We start from the raw sequence: 16,593 nt of genomic DNA, 5'->3' as shown, positions 1-16,593 counted from the left end.
GGCCTCAGCCTACATTTCCCCTTGTGCATTTTAACATGTGCGCTCAAACAGGTGCACCACCACCTGGCCCCAGTAGTCAGCCTCTCTTTGTGAGAGCTCTGGTGGTTATGGTTTGGGGTGGGGGTGAGGGTATAGAATTTCAGTGATGGCTGTGGTGTGGAACTATACCCCTATAATCTTATATCCACTAATACATTTATTTTTATTATCTATTTATTGGATAGAGGTAGCCAGAAATTGAGAGGGCAGGGGAGATAAGAGATACCTGCAGCCCGGCTTCACCACCCATGAAGCTTTCCTCCTGCAGGTGTGGACCAGGGGCCTAAGCCAGGGTCCTTACACAATGTAACATGTGCTCTCAACCAGGTGGCACCACCACCTGGCCCCAACTATTAACATTTTTTTTTTAATGAAACACTCAAACAAAACAGAAAAAACATACTTAGCTATTTTAAAGGAAACTCCAGTTACAACAGTTATACTTCTAGAGAAACCATAGAAACTAGACACTGTTAGCCATAAAATCTTGCTGACCGTTGGGTCTCAACTGACTGTGAAATCACCTGAGTTGGAATGGAGGAATCTGAACAGTAGTGCAGTAGTGTAAAGGTGGACTGATTCCTGATAAAAAAAATAAAATATATAAAAGTGCCTACTATGTGTTTGCTGGAACATTATTAGCCCTAATTTTTCAATTAAAAAAAGCACAAACTTCATTAAAAAGGAGTAAGAAAATAACCCCAAGATTAGAGTACGATGGCACAGACTCATTTACAAAATAGACTACAAGTGTCTCCTCATTAATTTATCATTTAATATAAATGCTGACAGAAAGCAGATAAAGACCTTGTAGACACTTTCATATATTTACAAGCCAAAAGGTGAATCACCTCCTCCTATCTGTTAAAATAATCTTTTTATCTGCAACTCTTGGGGGCTTTAAACACTAATTAGGAGCAACATGAGGCTTAGTCAGTTTCCAAGGTAATAAAGGCAATTAGCATTTTAATAAACTGTGGCATTTTGATAGAAACAACATGCACACAAATATCGAGAAAAGATGGCGTGATCATTTCAAAAACCTGTAACAAGTGAAATATTTACTTAATAGATCCAGACTTCTGCTGCCCTAAATATCTTGAATTTCTTTATATTCCACCTCACTTGTTTTAAAAATTAGAAATATAAACAGATTAACAAAGAGAGGAAATTGGTACATTTCAAACAGCGTTCTTTTTTCTACTCCAAGAGAACTTTCAGAAGGTAACACCTTTAAATAAACTTCCACAGTTTGCCACATATGGAATTCATTATTCACAGCTTGTGAAATTCTAACCCATTACCTATTTGACTTCACTTTTTAAGTTGGCAACAATCGAAAAAAAAAACCAAGTTGTCACTACAAGTTAACATTCCTATTTCTAAGTAGGTGGGAAAAGGGATACAAGAAAGAACAGGGAGTTAAGGGAAAAAGAAGTAGAGAGACAAGATATAACCTTTCTTAACAGTGGTTCTGTCTATCAGATATAAATTCTCACTACCTAAAACTATATAATTGTTCTCCAGGAAGTTATTTATAGCCTGACTCAAATCTCATGGGCTCCTATACTAAACTATATTATTTTTGTCTTGTTAAATATACCTCTGCAGGGCACAATCACATACAATCAATACGATTGGTAAATTACACAAGCTCTATCCCAAGCAAATAGACATCAGTGTTAAAAAGTTAAAACAAAATAAAATCCACCCAAAAGGATGATAATGACTACAGAATGTCTCGGGGAGACTGGTATGAGCCTTAAAGATCAAATTGACCATAGTCAGAAGGGGAGCAAGGACAAAAGATGTCACACACAAAGAGGAATCTTACAAACTGGAAAGTGTTTTAAGTGGTTACAAGATCTTGTTTGCCATTTTTATTCTGACCAAAGTTCTGGTTTATGGTGGTGATGGGGATTGAATCTGTTCAGTATCTTAGTCCACTGTCCTGTTTTATTCCACAAGTTATAATACATCATCCTAAAGTAAGGCAATGAGACCTATGAATCAATGAGTAAAACAAACCTTTTTATCAGAAGGTGTAAAACTGAGTTTATCGATAAAAGGGGAAATGGATGACAATGAAAATCTAGACAACTATAACCTGAAAAAAGCTCAGGATAGTGTCTCAGATAAGCAGAGGTTGTACAAATGATAAGCGAAAACTCAAAATGACCAAGTCAGAATAGTTGGCATGATGGTCCAGTTATTACTGAGAATGACAGTCATATGCCCTAGTGAAGAGATTGCATTGGCAATTGTTAATTCTTTTAAAAATTAGGCACCCCCCCAAAAAAAAGTCAATGGATTATCCAACCAATATGTGAATTTGCAAGCTAGTTTTGACTCTTTCATATACCAGCTGGGATGGGCCACCTAACAGTTTCCAGTTACAAGATGACTCTGGTTGTACAACCTAGAATGGATGCCAAAGACTTGTAAATACCTAAGAGCAAAAAAAAAGAAGAAAAAAAAGTGTCATCTTATCTAGTATGTAGTACACATTGTAACTCTACAGGGTTTTATTTTTCTAAACACATATATTTGGACTCAATATTGGCTTGAGGTTTAAGCTTCTCTCTTAGCTAATCATGACATACACTTTCTAACATAAAAGGTTTAACTCTAGGGATATTTTCCTCAGGAGTACAGTTTAGGGGAAATTCAATGTTTGGCTGAAAATTCACAGGTTCTGAAAACATGAGTTTAAGTGGTTCCTTATCACAATGGGATTTCAAAGTGTTAACTACTTTGTTCAATGCAGTATTGAAAATCCACCTATTGGATTTAATAGTAAGTATTCGATATATTTACTATTAAAAGGTGTTACTTCTTCCTGGTGATGGCATTTTCTGATTATTAGTTATGTTATAATCTAGCATATGTGAAAAAAAAAAAAAACCGTAACAACCAAACCATAAGTCATTATCTGCCACAACTGTACCTTTCGGACAAAAACAGTCCTGTGTCATCCCCCCCAGCCCCCTTGGCTCAAAGAATTGATGAAGTAATACCAAACAAAACAAACAACAACAACAACAAAACCCTTTAAAAGTGAATAGCAATCTCCCAACAACTCCTAATTACTCAGTAAAAAATTTGAAACAGCTGAGTTGAAACAACAAATATAGGAACCATAGCTGTGCAAGGTGGAAGTATGAACCAACCAATAGGTACTGAGGTCAGTGGTAACAGCAGTGAACTGCTTGTTCAATCACTAATGCTAGCAGTAAAATTTGTCATAGTTAGTAGTTTTGCCTAATAGTTATCTAAAAGGACAGGCAGATTTTTCAAAAAGGAGATTGATTCCTTTGTAATTATATTTATCACCAACTGAAAAAAAATTTTTGTTGGACTCTTTTAGGGCAAAAACCTATGTAATTAACACTGCAGTTAATTTCCAGATGGGTTATTGATTTCTCCTCAAACATATGGGCCTTGTATTTTCAACAAAATAAATTCTTCCAGGTGATTTCTACAGATAGATTTAATATATAAAACCTTTACTCAATTCTTTTAAAATATGCAAAAAATGGAAAAAGACATTAGACCATCATCCATTAGCATTTGTATATAAGTAATACCAAAGACTGTTTAGTGAAAGGAATATTTTTCCCAAATGTGAATATAACCTAACATGAACTGATTATACTTAATTATGTCTCAGCAGTCACATGTTCATGAATTCTTTACTTGACCATAGTAGATTGTCCTTTAGGCACAAGTTAAAAATAAAAACACACAAAGGGGGGATGGGGATGCAGTGGGGGGGGGGGGGATTGGGAGATGACTACTTTCACAAAATACTATAAAAGATGACACTCACTGGTTTAAAGACAATAATGAATTTTCATTAATTTACATTTTATAAGGCCAGCTAACATTAATAGTTAACTTTAGATATATCTACCAACACAGTACATCAACTTACAAATACTAAAAGGCTTCACAATTAAAATGGTTCCTATTTCTCCCCAAACCAAAAAAGAGTAAAGCACAAGTCTTTGGCTCTCTGAGAGAAAAAAAAAAAAAAAACAAAAACAGCAGGTTACCACTCTTAAACTAGACCCTTTCTTTGCTTGCCTACCAGTAGGGCAAATACCACATTTGTGCATCACTGAGTAATAACACCATTAGAAAAGGCAACTTCACAGAAGTTATTGGCTAAGCGAATTCATTTGAATGCTCTGTTTTGAGGCAGCAAACTGTCACTGTTGCAGATTGGGGAGAGCAGTGGGTAAGTCAAGGGAAATTTGAGAGAGAGAAAAGGATCAGAAAATAAAACAACTTAGAGCTCCAACCCTCAAGACCTATGGAAAACCTGATAGAGTTACATATTTAAGCAGAAAATGAGAATCACGCCAATTTATGTTTTCTAGTCAAAAGAATAAGTACATGGGAAAGATCAGAGGAGGAGAAAATAGAAGAAGCAAATTGTCCACATTAATGCTATATCAAAGAAATTTCTACATTCTGAGTAGCTGAGGAGTTGTTGCTGGCATTAGATTCAGTCTTATAATCTGAACATCTCTAGAAACACATACTATTAATGTGTGTTGTTAATCAGCAATGTAACAAGAATGGATCTTTGGTCACTTCAGCCTTTGTAAATTGCCCAAGACAAGCCAGGGATTGGACTTATTTTGTGACAATATCTATAAGTAAGGCAAAAAACTGCATATATGTAGGAAATTTAATCTATATTAAAGAGATTATATTCTTGGTCCTTCTACTCTTTTTTAGAGGAACTTGAAAAAGACTAAGTCAAAATACCTTTACATTCCCAGCTACAATAAAGTCCTGGTTTTGTTAGCTAAACAAAAGTGAATATTGCAAATCCTTTCAGAATCTTTATGTTCATCTGAGATGTCAAAGGCTTGCTTCTGATTTCAGTGAAAAGCAAAAAGTCATTTTCAGAAGGAATTATTATTTTAATAAATATAAAGCAAAAACATTGTCTTATTTCCTATCTGGTTTCTTTAAAGTAATAAAATCAAGATGCAAAGGAAATCAATGCTTTTCATAAGTCTTGAAAAGAAAATAGTTATAAACAAACTTGACCAAACAGGTCATTTACTCTTATAGGTACATCATACCAAAGCCTATCTCAGAGAAAAGGAAAAGGGGAAAAATATCCTCAAATTTTGGAGGTTTTACTGAATTTTAAAGCCTGCTGGTGATCAGTCAGTAGGAAAGTTGTAAGGATTTCAATGAGTTAAGGCAGAACGACCGATTTAAAACAGGTAAGTTATAGGCACAACGGGACAAGGTACTATTTTTCTGCCTTTCTCCCACTAGGTTTTTTCTGTAGTGTGAGGCCTTAGAGAGGTACAGCTAGAATTAAGGCTTAGATCTTGGATTTAAGAGTTCTTTCCCCCACCCCCATGAAAATTCCTTAAAAATTGAAAGAAGCTGTTATATTAATTCAAAACAAAGACTTATTTCTGGTTTTCCTTGGATTAGGGAGAGTATAGAAATTAATCCGTTTCAGCCTAGTTCACAGAATCAAACTGGTGAAAGCAAGAATGAGTGTATTTGAAAGAAATAAGAACAAGAATAACAGAAACTGTATAAGGGGTTCAACAAATACTCAAAATGGAATTTTACCTTTATTTGGAACTTCAACAAAATCATTACCCACAAATTCTCTTCCAGTCAGTAACTCAGTCATTTTGAGGTACATACTGAACCAAGTGCTTCTTAAATTTAGGAACTATCTGACATGTCCAAAGAAGATATAACATCTGCCCAGAATTGCCTGCAGAAGAATGTTGCTTCTTATGGTTATAAAGAGAAATTAAAAATCTGGGGACTCTGTCAGACATCTAAGTTTCTTTCCTTCTCCCAAAAAAACAATAAACACTTAAAGAATAAATGTAAGCAGGTTAAAAAAAAGTGTATAAAAAAGGCAAATGTGGACATCAACTGAAAACATGTCTCCATCTTCATTCAGTGCTTCTACCTCCCAATCAGTCACCTGTTGCAACAGCTGCACTCATGCGAAAAAATCCTTAAAACATACCAATATATATACAGATATAGCCATGTATATCTGTATATATATAATATATATATATAAATTTTTATTTAAATAAAAAAAGAAAGCTCGAATCCCAAGCCAATATGTGTATATCAAATCCTTGACCAGCCAGGTCTGTAGGGCTTAATCAAATTCAATGTGAAATAGTATATAAACACGGTGCCTTGACTGGGCAAATTAAATAATTGCTACTCAAATGAGTGTTCTGTTTGGTCTCTCCTACTGGTAGGCAATGGCAGGACTGTATTACCCCCCTTCCCTCCCCCCATTTATTTCAGTCAACAGTATGATGAACACAGAGAGCTTAGACTGAGGTGGTTACGACCTCAGCAGGAGTTACGGGTTAAGAAAATAAGAAACAAGAAAAATACAAACTCTTGCTTTTACCCAACCAAAGCAATGCAGTAACTTATTACATAACCAGTGCTTTCTGTCTTAGTAGTATAATCCAGAAAGGGAACAATTTTTTTTTTTTTTTAAATCACGCTTATAGCAGGTTGGGGAGGGTGAATCGATTTATCAAATAATCCCCACTTAACATTTTTAAATCAAGATCACAGTTCAGAATAGACATGTGCCATCAGAATATGTGCAGCATAACTAAAATAAAATGTCTTCTTTATTCTTTAACACCTCCTTGAATGTTTTCAGTACTGTAAAGCCAAATCTATGAAAACGGACTTCTCAGTATTTACTATTTAACTTGCTAATTCTCAACAGCAATAACTTCTCTGTTCATAAACTATTCTTAAGATCCAAGTAATCTATCTCTTTGAAAACCATCAGATCTCTCTGAATGTCAGGGGCTCAATTATATACAAAATTTCTTCGGGGTTTCAAGAGTAAAATAAAAATATTCACTGAATACTGTAGCTCTGTCCATTTTATGTTCAAGTCAAATGCTGCAGTTTTAAAACATGGTTGATTGTTATAGTTTGTGAGCATTTCTGCACATGTTCAGACCGGAAAAGCACAGCTTTAAACTTCCAACCATCAGAACTATATGGACAATATACCAACCATGGATTTTCAGCACAAACAAGTCACAGTTTGGTCTTAAGATAATCACTTAAATCTAATAAATCTGATTGCATTAATCGAAATAGGACCTGTAATAAGGAATTATGTTCCTGAAAAGTTGGAAATAAAAACAAAAAAAAAATTTTTTTTAGTGTCATGAAAAATGTACCTATATATGAAACTAGTGATCAAGAAAGCAGGAGGAAAAGGGTAACAGCTAACAGATAACAGCTCTCAGAATATTGGTTTGCTGCACATTTTCTAATAATTAGTCTATTACTGTCTCTCAAGCACCACAGAATTTTCAGAAAGGTTGGTGCTTTCTGTCTGTTTTAATTTATAGGGCTGTGAAAGTTGGAAAGGCTTGAGGATAAGAAATTATACACTGGGTATGTAATAATACCAAAATACAAGAAAAACCTACTTCATTAAGATCATACAATTAATCAAACAGAGTGTATATATAATATCTTCTTTTTTTTAAAGCCCTGGATCCAAGGCGTCCAAAGTTATTAAAATAAAGTTCATTCACAGAACAAAAACAAATTTAATCTGAATTGCTTGCAGATACTGCTAATTTTCTTTTTCTTTGTCTTTTTTTAAATTAAAAAATGCATTAATGTGAACTATGTGCAGGTTTTGTTCTTAGTAGTGGTGCTATGCACATTGCCTCTGCTGCCTTTCCTGGATTTCTCTGACCACTCTCAGAGAAGTTAGGAGTAGCTGTCCTCCTATCCCTGCACTCCACAAAATCATGAGGAGCAGAAAGCATAGGCAGGACTCCTCAGAAGTTATGGTGCAGAACTGGGTGTGTTGCTTGGTCTCTGGCAGTCGTTGTTATCCCCTCCGCCCTCAGGGTCCTCAGACAGTGTGAGAGAGCTCGTCTTGTTGGAGAGGAGGCTGATGTTCTCTTGTGTCAAGGCTGACCCATTAGGTACATCACTGTTAACATTAAAGAGAAAGTTGGAATTTTTATGAGCGGATAAAATGATCACTTAGTAGCATGAATGGCTTCTACACATTATACACAGTTCTATATCCATGTGTGAGGACAGAGACTAACAATGCTAGCCAGCTAGTTGTTTTTGAATCATTTTATTTATTATTTTTTAAATACCAGACCACTGCTCAGCTCTGGGTTACAGTGGTGAGGGGGAATGAACTTGGGACTTCGTAGCCTCAAGCATGAGAGTCTCTTTGCATAATCATATGCTATCCACGGTGCCACCTCCCAGACCACTTTAATCATTATGCTATCTACTCCCTCCCCAGCTGCCTGTTTTGTAAATAAAATTTCATTGGAGCATACCCATTTGCACACACTTCAACTTTGGCTACTTTCATAGTAATCAGTTCTGATGGAAATACTAGGCTGCATAATTTTAGGCTCTTTAAACAAAAAGTGCTTGGGGGGTGGCAGTGGCAAGTAGCTTATTCAGTAGAGTACACGCATTACCACATGTAAGAACCCAGGCTTAAGCACTAGACATCACATGGGAGTGCCTTTAGGGGACTCTCTCATGTCATCATCATCACCATCATTATTACTGGCTCCAGGGTTATCGCTGATGAGAATCCACTGTTCCTGGAGGCCAATCCCCAATCCCCCCATTTTATTGAACAGGACAGAGAGAAGGGGGAGATAAAGATAAGATACCTGCAGCCCTGCTTCACTGCTTGTGAAGCCTCCCTGCTGCAGGTGGGAGTGGGGGCTCAAACCGGGACCCTTACACTTTGTACTATGTGCACTTAACTTGGTGCACTACTGCCTGGCCCCCTAGGGATTCTCTCCTTTTTCTTTCTTTCTTTCTTTTTTTTAATATTTATTTATTTATTTATTTATTCCCTTTTGTTGCCCTTATTGTTTTATTGTTGTGGTTATTATTATTGTTGTTGTCATTGTTGGATAGGACAGAGAGAATTGGAGAAAGGAGGGGAAGACAGAGAGGGGGAGAGAAAGATAGACACCTGCAGACCTGCTTCACCACCTGTGAAGTGACTCCCCTGCAGGTGGGGAGCCAGGGCTCAAACCGGGATCCTTACTCCAGTCCTTGCGCTTTACACCACCTGTGTTTAACCACTGCGGAACAGCCTGACTCCCTCCTTTTTCTTTCATCTTCTATTAAGAACAAATAAAAGAAAAAAATGGCTGGGGGGAGCAGTGGAATTGTCAGGCATGGAGTCCCAGTGATAATCTTGGAGGGAATAAAAAAGGGGGGGGGGGAGAAGAAACTGTTTTTGATTGTCAAAGAAGCTTTACTGCTCTGGGCCTTTTTTTTTTTGCAGACAAGAAAAGTAGATACACACACAAACACACACACGGGGGGGGGGGGGGAGGCAGAGACAGAAAACGATACCAAAGATACCTCTAATTCAGTGAAGACTGGGCTTGAACCTGGGTTGCATGCATGGAAATGCAGATGCACTATCCAAGGGAGTTATTTTGCCAACCCTAGTATAAGACTTTAGCTGGGGCCTCCAGGTCTTTTTCATTCAGAGAAAGAGAGAGACAGAGATATTATAGCACCAGAGCTTCTTCTGGTGATTATAGTATCTCCCATGTGGTGCCAGGGCTTTCAACATGGGCTGTGGCAAGGCACATACCCAACTCAGTGAGCTAAAAGTTTCTTTATGCTTCCTAAATTTATGAAAAATATTTTTTGTATTATCTTTTATTTATTTACTGATTAGAGACAGTCAGAAATCAAAGGAAGGGAGGGGTAGAGAGGGAGAGAGACATACACAGAGAGAGAGAGACACCTGCAGCACAGTGTCACCACTTGCAAAGCTTTCCCTCTGCATTGGGGACCAAAGGCTCGAACCTGGGTCCTTGTGTATTGTAACATGTGCACTCTCAACCAGGTGTGATACCATCCAGCTCCTGAAAACTAGTTTTTAAAGGTATCTCTTTACCTGAATGTCAATGTAAGGTCTTCAGCTGGAACTTTGTTTTGAGGTTCTGGCTGTCCATTTTCTGCTTGCTTACTTGTATTTAGTTTGCTTTTAATGTCCAGAGAACACTGATTCTCCTTTGAAATGAAAGAAAACAAATACAATTATCTTTCATTTTAATGAAAATAGTATTAATGAAAGAGAGACAAAAGGTAGACAATATAAACTTATCTAGGAATCCGATTTAGTTTGGTAAAATAAGCACAATAGGTAGTCTGAGAGAAATACACACATAAAAACTAAAGTACAGCTGACTTGTTCACTATCTAAGTTGGGCAAGAAAGAATGCTCAAGTTAATATGGAAAAATTACAAAGAAAAACTGTTTTGAAAAAAAGTAAAAATGTAAGTTATCTAAAAAATATATCATTAAAAGCTGGAAAATTAAATACCCCATTTATCTGTTTAAAAAGAAGGTCAGGGAGTCGGGCTGTAGCGCAGCGGGTTAAGCGCAGGTGGCGCAAAGCACAAGGACCGGCATAAGGATCCCGGTTCGAACCCCGGCTCCCCACCTGCACAGGCGGTGAAGCAGGTCTGCAGGTGTCTATCTTTCTCTCCTCCTCTCTGTCTTCCCCATCTCTCCTGATTTCTCTCTGTCCTATCCAACAACAATAAAATAAACAACAACAAAATGGAAAAAATGGCCATCAAGAGCAGTGGATTCGTAGCGCAGGTAATGAGCACCAGTGATAACCCTGGAGGCAAAAAAAAAAAAAAAAATGTCCATGTGGTGGTTCTCACTGGGATGAGGGTGGAGGAGGGCACAGAACCTTAAGAACCTTAGTGGTGGGCACAATTAGAGCTATCTCTCTCTCTAATCTTACAATCTTACAAACCATCAATAAATAACAAAAATCATTTAAAATTTTTTTTAAATTGAGTGTTCGTGCAGAGTCACACCATACACATATCCATGGGTACAATTCCACCAGAGTGTATTGACGTATAGACTGATTTTGTCTACATAATGTAAGCTCTATGAAAATTATGTTATTTTCCCTAATCAGTATGTTTACGAAAACTTTAAGTTATCATTTTATTAACTACTAAGTAGAAGTTTTTCATTATGTAAAATTCTCAAGATTCTCAACATATTCAAACCAAAAGGGAATGAGGAATAATAGATGTTATTAGGTTGGCAGCTCATCATGAGATTTATTGGAATGCCCTAGAGTGATGATTCTAGAACTCTAGAGCCATGATTTTGGAGACATGGCTTACACAGAAGCTTTTCTTTCACCATTCCCTCCTTTCCCACCCTAACACTCACCATATTCAGTTCTCGGGTTCTTTTCCCTATTTCCCTTTCCACCTGGTGCAGTTCCAAGCTCAGCTGCTCACTTGAGATCATTCCAGGCCACTTTGGAGGTGGTGGTGGGGGCTGTGGTTGGCCTGCCAAGGTGTTGGTCTCCCTCTGCAACACCAGCTTGTTACTAACAGCCTAGCACATAAAGTCAAGCACATACACAACTCAACATATTTCAAACCATGCACAGTATGACCTGGCCCTATTCAGGGCCACAGTCTTAGGCAGCTTATCAGGTAGGCCTTTGGAGTAAAAAACATGCAACTTAAGGCACTGTCTCTTTGAGTACCATTCTAAGTCCTATGCTCTACTTTTTTTTTCTTAAAGATTTATGGGCTGGGGAGATAGCATACTGGTTATGAAAAAGATTCTCTTGTACCCCTCCTACCTTATGCTTTTGTCCACTAATCCTTTCTTAAATAAAAAATTAAAAAAGAAAAAAAAAGAAAAAAAAAAAAAAGAAAAAGATTCTCATACCTGAGGCACTGAGATATCAGGCTCAATCCCCAGCACCACCATAAATCAGAGTTGGGCAGTGTTTTCTGGTGCCTACCTATTTCTGACTAAAAGTAAATAAAAATTAAGAAAAAAGTTTTATTCATTTGTACTGTGGAGACAGTATAATGGTTATGAAGAGGATTTTCATGCCTGTGGTATCAAAGATCCCAGGTTCAGTCCCAAGCAACACCACAAGCTAGAATACAGCAGTGCTCTGGTAAAAACAAAAGATAAACAGCAAAACATTTAGTTATTGTTTCATTTTAATGAGAGAGACCAGAGGGTTGCTCAGCTCTGTTTTATGGTGGTATTAAAGACTGAACCTGGAACTTTGGAGACTCAGGCATGAAAATCTTTTTGTTTAACCAAGATATTATCTCTCCTGCTTTATTTATTTATGCTAGCAGGATATTGCTGCCTATATGACTCTACCACTCCCAGTGGGGCCTTTCTCTCCCCCACCCCTTCCATTTTAGATGAAGTGAGAGAGAAGAGGGACACTGAAGCACAATTCCACTACTCATAAAGCTTCTCTACTGCAGGTATTCCCATGATGGGCTAGGGCCTGAACTCAGTAATACTTGTACATCGTTAACATGTGTGGTCTACTGTGTGACATTTGCTTGTCCCGAGACAGATTTTTTTTTAAGAAGGTGGTCTGGGAGGTGAGCAGTAGATAAAATATTAGATGCTCAGGCCATGAGGTTCTGAGTTCAATTCTCAGCATATGCCAGAGTGATATTCTGGTTTTCTCCTTGTCATTTTTATTAACAAATAAATATTTTTGGTGTATTACACCAAAGTAACTGTCTTGGGTGGAGGTAAAAGAACCAATGCTGTATGTACTGTAAACTACCAATCCCAACTAAAAAAAAAAATCAGGAAGAAAGCAGGTAAGGAGGGGGAAATGAAGTCATGGCTGGAGACAGAATTCAACATTGTGTTTGTATGCCTGATTTTCTTGGTTTGATCCCCACTGCTGCATGTACCACAGAGGTGCTCTGGTTTGCCCTCTACCCACATCTGAGCTCCTCTCTTGTTTCTTGCCCATATAAATAATTTTTCTAAAAAAAAAAGACAATTATTTTACTAAAATCAGTTGTTCACAAAAGCTGCATACCTTAAACTTCAATGGATCATTAGGGAATATTAGCTCCCATTGGGAATTTAGGTATCTATTGTTAGGTAACAGATAAACTAAATTATCTTAAGAATGGCCAGCAAGGGAGTCGGATGGTAGTACAGCGGGTTAAGCGCACATGGTGCAAAGCACAAGTAAGGATGCTGATTCAAGCCCTGGGATCCCCACCTGCAGGGGGATCACTTCATAGGCAGTGAAGTAGGTCTGCAGGTGTCTATCTTTCTCTCCCCCTTCTGTCTTCCCTTCCTCTCTCCACTTCTCTGTTCTATCTAACAAGGACAACATCAATAACAACTACAACAACCATAAAAATCAACAAGATCAACAAAAGGGAAAATAAATAAAATGGCCACCAAGACCAACTCCTAAGAAATAGAACTTAAGGTCAACAATATTTATATACCTTTCCCATATTGGGAGCTACTCTCTTCCCTGATCCAGCTTTCTGGTCCTTCTGCTAGCCATGACATCACCTCCCCAGAAAAAAATTAGGATTTACCTGCTTATCAGATTTTAGGCTCAGGCAAACCCCCCCCCCAAAAAAAACAAAACAAAACAAAAAAACAACCACCACTAGTATAGCCACAGGCCCTTTGGAATATATAACTAAAATATGCCTACTAGCTATCTACAAAATGGAGCGCCCCCCCCCCCCCAACTCTTCATTTGCACTATTCCTTCCAGCTTTGTATTGCTTTGTTTGGCTTTGTATACTAACTCTCTTTTCAGCCACCAGGCTCCAGATGCTAGCAGGATGCGACCAGACTTCCCTGGACAGACAATCCCACCAATGTGTCCTGGAGCTCCACTTCTCCAGAGCCCTTCCCCACTAGGGAAAGAGAAAGATAGGCTGGGAGTATGGATCAACCTGTCAATGCCCATGTTCAGCGGGGAAGCAAATACAGAAGCCAGACCTTCCACCTTTTGCATCCCACAATGACCTTGGTTCCATACTCCCAGAGGGTTAAAGAATAGGAAAGCTGGGAGTCGGGCTGTAGCGCAGCGGGTTAAGCGCAGGTGGCGCAAAGCACAAGGACCAGCATAAGGATCCCGGTTCGAACCCCGGCTCCCCACCTGCAGGGGAGTCGCTTCACAGGCGGTGAAGCAGGTCTGCAGGTGTCTATCTTTCTCTCCTCCTCTCTGTCTTCCCCTCCTCTCTCCATTTCTCTCTGTCCTATCCAACAACGACAACAACAGTAATAACTACAACAATAAAACAACAAGGGCAAAAAAAGGGAATAAATAAAATAAAATAATAAAAAAAAAGAATAGGAAAGAATAGGGGAGAGGATGGGATACAGAGATCTGGTGGTGGAAATTGTGTGAAGTTGTACCCCTCTTATCCTATGGTTTAGTCAATGTTTCCTTTTTATAAGTAAAAAAAGAAAAAGAAATAGAACTTAAGTGGCCCAGGAGATGACATAGCCATAGATCTTTAAACTTCCAAGCACGAGGTTGAAAGTTTAATTCCCCCACATGCAACAGTGTTGCTCTAACGTCTCCCTTTCCTTTTCTCCCTTTCCCATGAAATAAATAAAATTTTAAAATATTGTAAGCACTTACTTAAAAAGAAGAAAACAGAACTTCATAATTTTGGTGATAGTACCTAAAATTCCCACCCTTAAAAATCTTTTTTGAGAAGCCTTCAAAAATTGAAATGAAGGCATTATCTATAGTTTCGTACCTCTAGTCCACGTAGCTGAGTCTGTTGGCTAATTTGATGGTTTAATTGCTGTAATTCTAATCGCAGCTGTTCCCTCTCCATAGATGGGAGGGGCTTTCCATGACTGGCCACTTCTGACATAGATAATCTATCCCTTTGGTGGGAGAGAAAGCATGGAATAAATAGAAATACATATAAAATAAAGCTGACCAGGAAAACAAAGTTAACTTAAGTGTCTAAAGGTAAAAAAGAATGACTCTTACCTCTCACTGAAATGTCCCTGAGAAGGTATGTTCGGATGAGGTGAATATGAAGACCCTCCCCAGCCACTATGGGGTCCATACGGACTGTAATCTGTAAGAGAATTGTTTATTGCAGCATGAAGTGATTCCCAGAGTTCACACTTCCTTTAAAGAACCCATCATCTAAATGGAACAGGCATGGCACCATAAAGAATTATTTGAAAAGATGCCAACCAGAATTACAATAAGGTATTGAGAATTTGATGCTTTATCTAGTACGCCATCTCCCAGACCACACAATAGGGTATGGATGTCTGCTTTTCAAAACCTCACTATAACACCAGCCTTTGGTTTTTGTTATTTTTTATTAACAGGGCAGTATTCAGCTCTGGTTTATGATAATACTAAGGACTGAATCTGGGAACCTGAGCCTCAGGCATGAAAGTCTTTTTCAATAACCACTATGCTATCTCCCCAACCCTATAGTTTTGTTCTTAATTTAAACAAGTGTGTTATTAGAATTTTTACTTTAGAGGGATCTGAACCCATTGCACATGTACAATTTTACCACTCCAGGGCCAACTTTTTCATTTAGAGAGACACCAAAGCACCACAACAGCATCCTAAGGTGACAAAGCACCCCCACGTAGTGCTGGAGCTTGAACTTGAACAAATGCCTTGATAAGCAATCTCATTTATTTTATTAGCAACTCAATATTTACAAAATTACATGTCAACAGGGGTATAATTCCATAGCATTCCCACCTCCTAAGTTCAGAACCTCAAGTACCTCCACTGTAAACCACAGTAGTTATCCCAAGGTTGCAGACATGGGTTAACTGCTGGATAAGCTCTCTCTATAGTGCCTTTAGTCCCAAAATGTATTATTTAAATACTGATAAAAACAACGAATCCATTATAAAGGAAATCATCATACAGACAATTTTCATTTGCACCTTTAGGACTCCTTTTCTTTTTTATTATATAATTCCCCCCCTTTTGTTGCCCTTGTTTATCGTTGTTGTTATTGTTGTTGGGTAGGACAGAGAGAAATGGAGAGAGGGGAAGACAGAGAGGGGGAGAGAAAGACAGACACCTGCAGGCCTGCTTCACCACCTGTGAAGAGACCCCCTGCAGGTGGGGAGCCAGGGGTTTGAACCGGGATCCTTATGCAGGTCTTTGCAGTTTGCGCCACCTGCGCCTAACCCACACCACCGCTCAGCTCCCTTAAGTTATTATCTTACTTATTGGATAGAGACAGCCAGAAATTGAGAGGGAAGGGGGTGACAGAGAAGGGAGGAGAGAGAGACATGCCACACTGCTTCACTGCTCCCAAAACTTTCCCCTTACAGGTGGGGACCAGGTGCTTGAGCCCAGTCCTTGTACAATGTAACATGTGCTCCCAACCAGGTTTGCCACCACCTGGACCCTCCTTCTTTTTTTTTTTTTTTTTTTGTCTCCAGGGTTATCACTGGGTCTTGGTGCCTGCACCATGAATCCACTGTTCCTGGAGGCTATTTTTTCCCTTTTTGTTGCCCTTGTTGTTTACTGTTTTGTTACTGTCTTTGTTGTTGGATAGGAGAGAAATCAAGAGAGGAGGGGAAGACAGAGATGGGGAGAGAAAGACACCTGAAGACCTGCTTTACTGCCTGTAAGGCGACACCCTGCAGGTGGGGAGCCAGCGGCTGGG

General features: G+C 38.4%; 1 protein-coding gene across 5 annotated transcripts in view; it reads right to left on the bottom strand.

Annotated features, from left to right (window-relative positions):
- Nucleotides 1-796: 796 nt before the first annotated feature.
- Nucleotides 797-16,593, bottom strand: part of RC3H1 (ring finger and CCCH-type domains 1) — a 72,799-nt gene continuing 57,002 nt past the window's right edge. For 4 of the 5 annotated variants that reach the window (XM_060197912.1, XM_060197916.1, XM_060197914.1 and 1 more), the window contains exons 16-20: nt 14,925-15,015; nt 14,683-14,815; nt 11,324-11,494; nt 10,016-10,131; nt 797-8,044 (exon numbers count right to left, since the gene is read on the bottom strand). In XM_060197912.1, the coding sequence (XP_060053895.1) occupies nt 7,894-8,044; nt 10,016-10,131; nt 11,324-11,494; nt 14,683-14,815; nt 14,925-15,015 (662 nt within the window). In that variant the 3' untranslated portion in view covers nt 797-7,893. The remainder of the gene's footprint in view (nt 8,045-10,015; nt 10,132-11,323; nt 11,495-14,682; nt 14,816-14,924; nt 15,016-16,593) is intronic. The other variant, XM_060197915.1, reaches the window with a different exon arrangement.

Source organism: Erinaceus europaeus, chromosome 9 (genome assembly GCF_950295315.1).
Source record: "Erinaceus europaeus chromosome 9, mEriEur2.1, whole genome shotgun sequence".
In the NCBI taxonomy this organism is placed as follows: Eukaryota; Metazoa; Chordata; class Mammalia; order Eulipotyphla; family Erinaceidae; genus Erinaceus; species Erinaceus europaeus.
The sequence above is the reverse complement of the archived record's forward strand: the minus strand, read 5'-3'. Positions and strand labels throughout refer to the sequence as shown.